General features: G+C 30.5%; 1 protein-coding gene across 1 annotated transcript in view; it reads left to right on the forward strand.

Moving 5' to 3' along the window:
* The window catches only part of COL11A1 (collagen type XI alpha 1 chain), a 182,360-nt gene that overhangs the window by 78,707 nt on the left and 94,226 nt on the right, over window positions 1–9,427 (forward strand). Inside the window, exons 25-30 of the mRNA XM_011368217.2 lie at window positions 471–524; window positions 1,649–1,693; window positions 2,825–2,878; window positions 2,959–3,003; window positions 6,051–6,104; window positions 7,779–7,886. Coding sequence (XP_011366519.1) covers window positions 471–524; window positions 1,649–1,693; window positions 2,825–2,878; window positions 2,959–3,003; window positions 6,051–6,104; window positions 7,779–7,886 — 360 coding nt within the window. The remainder of the gene's footprint in view (window positions 1–470; window positions 525–1,648; window positions 1,694–2,824; window positions 2,879–2,958; window positions 3,004–6,050; window positions 6,105–7,778; window positions 7,887–9,427) is intronic.

Raw genomic sequence — 9,427 nt, forward strand, 5'->3', positions numbered from 1 at the left:
TTGGTCTCTGTGTCTATTTTTCTGCCCATACCATACTGTTTTGATTATTATCTCTTTGTAGAATAATTTGAAGTGAGGCAATATGATACCTCCAGCCTTATTCTTTTTTTCTCAGTATTGCTTTGGGTATTCAGGGTCTTTTATGATTCCATACAAATATGATGAATTTTGTTCTATCCCAATAAATTCAATAAAAAAGAGAGAGAGACACATTTAGGGCTATTACGCAGGCAAAAAATTAACATGTTTTTGACATATGTTAAATTTGTGTTTAACGTATTTTTCTTTGTGTTTCTATGTCATTTCTTCTACATGATACATTTAAAAGTATTTAAATATTTGTGGCTTATATATAAAAAACAGTGTCTCAAGTTAAGAATTTTATTAGCAGTATGTTCATACATACAAAGTCAGGTTTTTTATTATTTTTATTTTTTCAACTAAAATTTTCTCTTCCTCTATTTGGTTAGGGACCACAAGGAAAACCAGGGCTTGCCGGACTTCCTGGTGCTGATGGGCCTCCTGTAAGTAATAGTTACCTAGTCATTAAAATTTCTGTGTGTTTTCTTCAAATATAGATTTTACATGTATTTAAGAAAGTGATTTTACGAATTCAGTAATAAAAGCAAATTAAGCCAGTAATTAAACATTGAACTCTCTAAAATACCATTTTCTCATGTTGCTTCCATAATTGCAATATCTTTAACGAGCTCACAGTGGTCTTTGGATAAACTCATTCCGGCACTCTGGACCAGAATCTCATGTTTTCCCACCACTCGCTTTTTTCTCAGCATGCTCTAAACTTATCCATTGTTATACCTTTCTTTATGTTCTTTTCTTTTCATGGAAAGTACTTTTCCATCCTCTTGTCCTTTCAAAGCACATGTTTCTTGAAAGTCCAGGTGAAAATTCTTACAATTGGTATATTTTCTCAGCCATCTTCCATGAAAATTCCTAAGCCTTCAGGGATTACCTCCTTTCCTAGAAATATAATAATGTTAATTATAGTCTATCGCACAGTAATCGATAAGGTAATTATGTAATCTCCAGTTATTATTTCAAAAAATTGTTATTCATGCTTCTTTTTTGTCTTCAAACTACTTACTCAGAGCTAGGATACAGAGTTTTTTATTCTGCCTCTACTTGTTTTTATTCAGCATTAATTGTGATAGAGCTACATATTTTTATTTATTGACTCCCAAGAACTTGATTATTAACACTATGATCTTGCTATATTTTCAAATGTCCCATCCACGTGCCTTAGCTACCATTTGAAGATACATGCATGATTATTTGATCAATATGCCAAATAGAAGTCAGATTGAAATATTTTATGTAAAACTGAAACTGAAGTTGAATTATTGATGAATATTAGTATGTATTTATGTGCTTTTCCTAAGCTCTCTCAAATATATTGTGTAATTGATAAAACTTACATCTATTCAATATAAGCTCATTGTGTTTCCTTCTAAATGCTACAGTTTCCAGTGTTATTTAAAGCTATGTACACTGATGCAAAATATTCAATTTGTTTTGAAATATAAGGAGTAAGATCTCAATATTTTGAAAAAAAAAGAGAACAATTTAATAGCATTATAAACTGCTATTAATATTCCATCTTACTGGCATATATTTTTACTAAATATAGGGTCATCCTGGAAAAGAAGGCCAGTCTGGAGATAAGGGCGCTCTGGTATGTTACAAAGTATCCATTTAAATGTTCTGTCACCTATATCTTAGAGAAAATGCCTTACTTTGATCATCTCTATGATGCAAATATTCTTCTACGATCATTTAGGGATATGAATATAAGAAAATAAATGCCAGAAAATAATTCATCTCTACCTGTAGATATGTTTTTACTTTCAAAAGAATTTTTGCAAACATTTAAATGTAAATCATGTCCCTAGAATTATTTTTTGTTTTGGATATAATAAGCAAACATGTCTTAGAAAACTTTTAATTTGATATTTGCAATTTTATAAATTAGACTGCATTTTCTGTTTCTTAAATATACTCTTATGATCAGAAATAAATCTACATTATGCATATGTAATATAAATGGAATAAATGGCCATAAATTATAATAAAGTGCACAAGAACTTCCGAATATCATTAAACCATTTATGTCACTTGAATTTTATCTTTACTTATTACTTTCTGGTAACCTTTAAATAAGAATAGTTTGAATTGTAAGAGCAACATTTATCAAAATATCTAAATAAAATTTATTCAGTGTTAATTCTATATTGGATTACCATAGTAAGGAAAGGGTAGGATCATTTTTATTTAGAATTACTAGTTTTGGATTCTTATTAAAATAGCAATACTGCAGAAATTGTATATTACATATGCCATATTGTTTCTTTTAGTTAGACTAGTGATATGAAACCACTGTGAAAATATATAATTTCATTCATATTCTTGTAGCATGTGAATGCTACAAATATATACCAGTTTTTGGTTACAAATTATTGATCTTGGTTAATCTGTCAATGCCTATTGTAGACATCAAGGACATCGGAATTTTTAGAAAAAATGTCAAATTTAGTTATTATTTATATGATTATACATTATTTTATATATACATAATATTTATCTTATTATTAGCTTGAATATATGGTATTAGTTTGGAGTAGGTAGGACTAGTCACACAGTTTGTTCATTATATATGACTTTAGAAAAAAAGATAAGCTACCCAAGAAATCTTTACCAATAGTATAAAAATAACACATTCTTGTAGATTATTTGGCAAAATCATAGAACGTGACTGAGTAGCACTTGCAGTGTATAGTATATTTACATTACAATGGGTCTGTTGCAGGGTCCTCCTGGTCCACAGGGTCCTATTGGCTATCCTGGTCCCAGAGGAGTAAAGGTAAATGTTATTTTTTTCCACATTATTTAATCTCAATGTAAAATATTATAGTCATTTAATCTTTCTAATTTATTCCATAGGGAGCAGATGGTGTCAGAGGTCTCAAGGGCTCTAAAGGTGAAAAGGTAAAATATAATTTATTTAGGTAACTTTAATTACTACATATATCTGTTATATCAAAAATTTAAATTCATTTAACAGACATTTCATTTCCCAAATATATTAAGCGATTACTTATATACCAGACAATGTAAATCTAATTTTGTACACTGTATCTTGGACATTTCTTTAAAAATATATTTTTATATTCTGGAGTGAGGACTAAATTATAGAACAGAAGCAAGATTTGTCATAAACAGAATTAATCCTTCATTCCTTTTTTTCTTACATGTTTTTAACTTTTGTAAATGATAGGGTTGGCAATTAAGAAAATAGATTTGCTGCAAGGGTTGTTCAATATCCAGTTATATGCATAGCAGAGAAGTGTTTATTCCCTTCTTTTTCTCTACTAAAATCTCCCAAGCTCATAAATTGAAATGCAGTGCAAAATATGAAAGTTAGAAGCACCATATATCAATTAGGGGAAGAAGTCTTTATATGTGATACTGCATGCAAAGCAAAAGTGTTAAGAAAGAAAGATTAAAACCAGGCAGAGATGGATGAAAGAATGTGAATTCTTTTATAAAACATTTCTAGTTTTATTGCCGTTGGACAAAAAGCTTAATATTGAAATTTTTTTCATGTAAATGTTTAATGTAAGTATAGAATCCCCAAATCCTTCAACATTTACATTGAAATCAAATGGTATTTCTCAGAATCAGTTTTGGATTAATTCTTAATACTGCGTTTAAAAAAATAAAGTTTTGTATGAAATATCGGTAGATTTGTTAAGAAGTATGCAGAATATCAATTTTGATTTCAAAGATAACTCTTTGTTTCCTTAGTCATAATGTTATCAAAAGCACTTTGAGTGGATTTGATATTGATAAGGAATATTGACAAGAAGGGATGGGCTTATTATATCCATGATAATTTATTTTTCAGAAAAAAATTAAAAAGTTAACATACTGAGGCATTGTCAAGGTATGAACTATATTGTCAGTTATACTGTATGAGAAGTGTCATGCATTTTAAATTAACTCAACTACTTGGATTTGAATCCCAATTCGTCTTGATTATCACAGATGAACTACAGGGTATAGTGTCTTATTGAGATGGCAATAGAACACAGTGATGGTTCAACAATGTTGAACTTGTAATTATTTGCATGTATCATGTGGAAAAAAATATTGTCTCCATTTAGAATTTTTCTTGTTAAGATATTTAAGTGTCAATCAAATTTTTTTCTCTGAAAACAGAAAGAAATGTGTGTGTCTTTGCCTGCTAAGTACTTTTAGGGAAGGCAGTATTTAAAGGAAAGGCATTTAATTGGGGTGAGGAAGTTGTGAACTTATTGGAAAGAGAGGTAGTTGCAAAATGACAGGTGTAAATAAAATTGTTGATATATGTGAGGAGAAACTCACATAGGAAAAAATAAATACATATCGTTTATATGTAGGAAAACAATTTAAGATTTTTGGTTATGTCGAATGGTACATGGTCTCAAAAGTAACGAGCAGACACATAGCGAAAGAATAAATATTTTAAATTGGGAGTTAAAAGTTCTGAGTTCTGATTCTAGTTATACTAACTAGACGTTTAAATTTAGATCGTTTACTTTCCCAGACTTTAAATCTGTAAAACTAGGACATTGTCCTAAAAAAATTTCTAAGATATTTTTCAGCTATATTTTTTATTCCATACCATATATTAATCTACTAGTGTATTACTTATCTAGATTTTGAGAATTTTTATATAAATTTCAATTCTTCCTATTTTTAAATTCTGTAAAGAATCATTAAATTCTAATGAATTTTAACGTATATTATTTATTTGTTTTTTTCCAAATATGTATTATAATCAACCATTTATCTCATAAGGGATGAAGGTGAAAGTTGAAACTATTTTCTTTTTACATATAACAACATTAATTGCTAACCAAAGGTGAAATTATAAGTTACTACCCTAAGATTAAAATTCTCTATTGTTTAGACTCAGATTTTTTTCCTTAGACTTCGAGTAACATAGCCCAATAAATCAAGTGGCAGAGGTGAATTCCATTTTTACACATATTCTAAAACTGTTTGTTTGCTTTGTTTCAAGATCAATTCAGATCTGATAATTTAAGACCGGGAAGCTTAGAATTTGATAATGTCATTTGTTTTGTTTTGTTTTTTTAAAGTCATTTATTATAAGGATGTACCTAATAATTTAAGAGTCATCTAATTTATTTCTTTAATTGTGAATGTCTTAAAAACAAAGGTGTGACAGAAATAGCATCTATTTCCCTATGTTTCCTCTTAAACAAAACTCTGCCTAAAAAGAGTCCTAAAAACTGTTACTGATTTTTAGACATAGAGTGTAGTATTTTTTAAACTAAACTTGGCAACTGTGTAATTACCTTTCCCTCTAGGGAGAAGGTAATGAAGACAATAGTCAATAGGAAGTTAAGTGGTCATTTTCAGCTTTTAAGACTCTGCTATTGCCCAACTGCATTCAGTGCAAACAGAATCTTACTTCCACAAGGCTATTTTTATGGCCAGAATGTTTTTGTCTTAAAGGAAATTTCTACACCAGTCAGAATTCTTAGGTTTAGGTAGGATACCAGATTGGATCCCTTTTCCAGGGTTAGGTCGTGTATACCCACAATTACCCGATACATTCTGAAACAGGAGGGTGTGGAAGTATATGTGCCAATCTTTCTAGTTCTGTTCTCACAGACTCAGCCTGAAATGTCCTTTTCTCAAACTCTGCAAGTCCTATCCATTAGACAGAGAAAATTCAATAGACATATTTGTAAAATAATTCCTAATTTTAAAAATTATTTTATTTAAAAATTATTGTATTTTATTAATTTTAAAAAGTATTTTATTTTATCATTTTATTAATTGTGGAAAAATGGAAGGCTATGGGTATAGGGCTTAAAATAGGGAGAAAGAGGTTTCACAACTAGGATTTACATTTCTCAGAACAATTTTCCTTAATTATCAGTATTCATATTGTATATAGTCATATTTTAGTTTCATCCAAAAAAAACTAATTAAACACCTATTTTATTACTTATATTTTTTAGGGTGAAGATGGTTTTCCAGGATTCAAAGGTGACATGGGTCTTAAAGGTGACAGGGTAAGTAAAAAATAAAAAATTACACTAGTCTATACGATGGTGTATTATATATATGTATATAATGTATGTGTGTTCTTATTTTAAATATAATAAGCACGGGCACAGGATAAAAATATTTGTACTACCTGAGACTTTTGCTCACTTTGGTTTTCATATGAAGATAAAGTATTTTAATTTTTGCGGAGATAGTATAGTATCAATTGTCTTTTAGATGTTATATGAAATTTCCATATGTCTCATAATACACACACATACAAACATATATGTATATACATATATCTATATATATAAATGATACTATTGTTTATAGCCATTTTCAAAAATGATCATCAAATTGCTTAAAAAGATAATATAAGTTTTTTCTAAATTTTGTTCAAATATAGTGAGCTCTGTTGCCTAGAAACTACATATCTGCAAATTTCATAAATTTTTATGATATAGTAGTCTTGGATTTTTGACTAAAAATAATACACTTTCTTTCTGATAATGAGTGTCTGGGAAACAAACAAAAGTATGAGTCAACTAAAGTAAATTAAACATTTTATTGGGAAAATTTATTTTATAACTAATAATAATTGTTATTTTATAACATAATAATAGTGCCTAATATATCAAACAAAAAAGAATACTAAAGAACATTTCTGTTTTCCTAAAATGCACATAAAGCCTGTGTCCGAGATGGGGGCAATACTCTGCATATTCCAATACCTAATAGAGATGAAAACCAAGTCTAAATCGGAAACATTTTTTTGTGTTCCAAGCAGTGATTTCAAAAGTCGTTGTTGTCAGAGAGGGAAAATTATTTTACCTACTTCCCTACTTGGTTCTCAGGCTGAAGCCCTGTGAAATTAGACTGACAAAAGTGAGATTAACAAGAGAAAAGCAAACAGAAGTTTACTAGCTTGTGCATTGTGTTTACACATGGGAGCCTTGAGGTGAACAGCTCAAAGTGATGGTTAGAACTTTGGCTCAGCATTTAGAAAAGGAACTATACATATTTATTGAAGTGACAAGACAAAGTTTTGTCACTTGAGTTGCAGCCTTGAGTTTCTAAGGCTGCAAATTGTGGAAAGGCAGATATAAAGGAAATTAATGATAGATAAAGTCTAGTTAGTAAAGTTTGTTGTTGTATGTTTCTCTAGTGTCTGCTTCTGGCTCCAGACTGATAAGGGCCTGGTTATCTCTGGTGATTAACTTTTGTCCTTTCTGATGGAAACGGGAGGAAGGACACCTTTGCAAATCTACGTCATTTTTTCAGGCATATAGGGGTGGACACAGAACTTTTCTTGCCTTTAGCTCAAAATAATCTTTAAGCCAAAGTGCCATAATTCGGGGTGGCATATTCTGCCACCCTGTATTATCTAATCATGATTCTTATTTTTTTTCTCTCTCTGAAACATAGGTGCATTAAAATTAATTTTAATTTACACAATAATATCAGGCTTCCATAGATTGTCAAATATCAAACTATATTCAATTATTTGTTTATTAAAAGGAAGATTGATGAAATCAAACACTTTCAAGTCTCATTGTCATAAATAAAACATGAGTAAACAGATCAAGAGTTGAAGAATCTGACTTTTTGATAGGCTATAATCTCTGCTATTCAATCTCTAATATATTTAAAGGTGCAATATCTCAAATATATTTTAAAGATGTTACCCTCTGTTTTAGGGAGAAGTTGGTCAGTTAGGTCCGAGAGGAGAAGATGGCCCCGAAGGCCCCAAAGGTCGAGCAGGTCCAACTGGAGACCCGGGTCCTTCTGGTCAAGCAGGAGAGAAGGTCAGTGAACAACTTTAAATTCATGGATGCTCTTGCAGATGATGTTTCAGGATAATTTTAAAATATTTTTTATTGTTTACGTCAGAAATCTAGAGAACTCTATTGAATTTCAAGCATATAGTTATATGGTCATGTGCTGCTTAACAACAGAAATGTATCATTTGGTGATTTCGTTGTTCTGCTAACATCATAGAATGCACCTACACAAACCTAGATGGTATAGCCTGCTACTCAGGCTGTATGGAGTAGCCTGTTGCTCCAAGGCTACAAGCCTGAGAAGCATGTTACTGTACAAAATAACACAAGATTAAATCAAGCACAAGAGAAAATAATTTGATCAAGGGATGCGGTAAACATGAGATGTATGAGGCTGCTGCTGTAACACGGCTTATTGTTTTACAGCAAACTTTTTTTTTAATAAGTAGAAAGAGTACATTTTAAAGTATAGTATAGAAAATACATCAACCAGTAACATAGTCATCTATTATCATTATCAAGTACTATGTATTGTATGTAATTGCTTTATCTTTATACCAATGACGCAGTAGGTATATGCTTGTTTTCACCAGCAACATCAGAAACGTGAGTAATGCCTTGTGCTGCAGCGTTACAACAGCTATGATGTCCCTAGGTGATAGGACTTTTTCAACTCAATTATAATCTTATGAGACCACAATTACATATGCAGTTCATCGTTGACGGAAAGGTCCCTGTGCAGTGCATGACTGTGCTACTTAGAAGTAGCATCGTAAGACGGGTACATTTATCTTTTTCAGCCTTTCCTATTTTCTCGTCCCTTCTGCTCTCCTTGACCATGCAGGATCAGACTCTCTTAAAACTCTTCTATGTTAGAAGTTTAGAATTTCAGTGTGATTAACAAAGTATGAAAGAATTAATGAATGTCATTCTGCTTGTTTTGGAATAAGTAGAATTATTTTTACCCCTCATTCCAAAATGTAGATTTTCTATTTTTTCCACACAACACATTTTCTCAGGGCAAGTTTTTTAAAAATACTGATGCTTAGGCCCAACTTTAAGAGCTTTTACTTGTAATCTGGGGTTAACGTAAGCATCAGTATGTTTTAAAACATCCCCAAATAATTCTAACATTCATTCGCTTAAGAGCCACTGGGCTATATGTATTGTCAAAAATATTTGCAACCATTTCATTAACATTTAGATGTAATATTAGGCAACATTAAAATCATGCTTTCATAAGACATTTGGTGATATGGCGATTTGGTGAATATCTTATAATGTACTATGGTGTTAAATTAAGAAAAAACTAGAAATATCTGTGACAAGTGTTATTCTATTATGTACACTAAAGGAATATAAATAACAATTACTTCTTGGTTTAATTCAGATAATTTCCTTTCTTTTTATATGTATGTCTATTCTCCCAATTTTCTAGAATAAGCATACCATTATCCTACAAAATATGGAAACTCCATGCTAATTAAGAAAATTGTAATTTCCCCCTTTACCATCCTATAAAGGATGGGAGGAAAATACATTGTATAAGGGTTACATAGGAATTG

This window comes from Pteropus vampyrus, unplaced genomic scaffold, assembly GCF_000151845.1.
Source record: "Pteropus vampyrus isolate Shadow unplaced genomic scaffold, Pvam_2.0 Scaffold6, whole genome shotgun sequence".
Classification (NCBI taxonomy): Eukaryota; Metazoa; Chordata; class Mammalia; order Chiroptera; family Pteropodidae; genus Pteropus; species Pteropus vampyrus.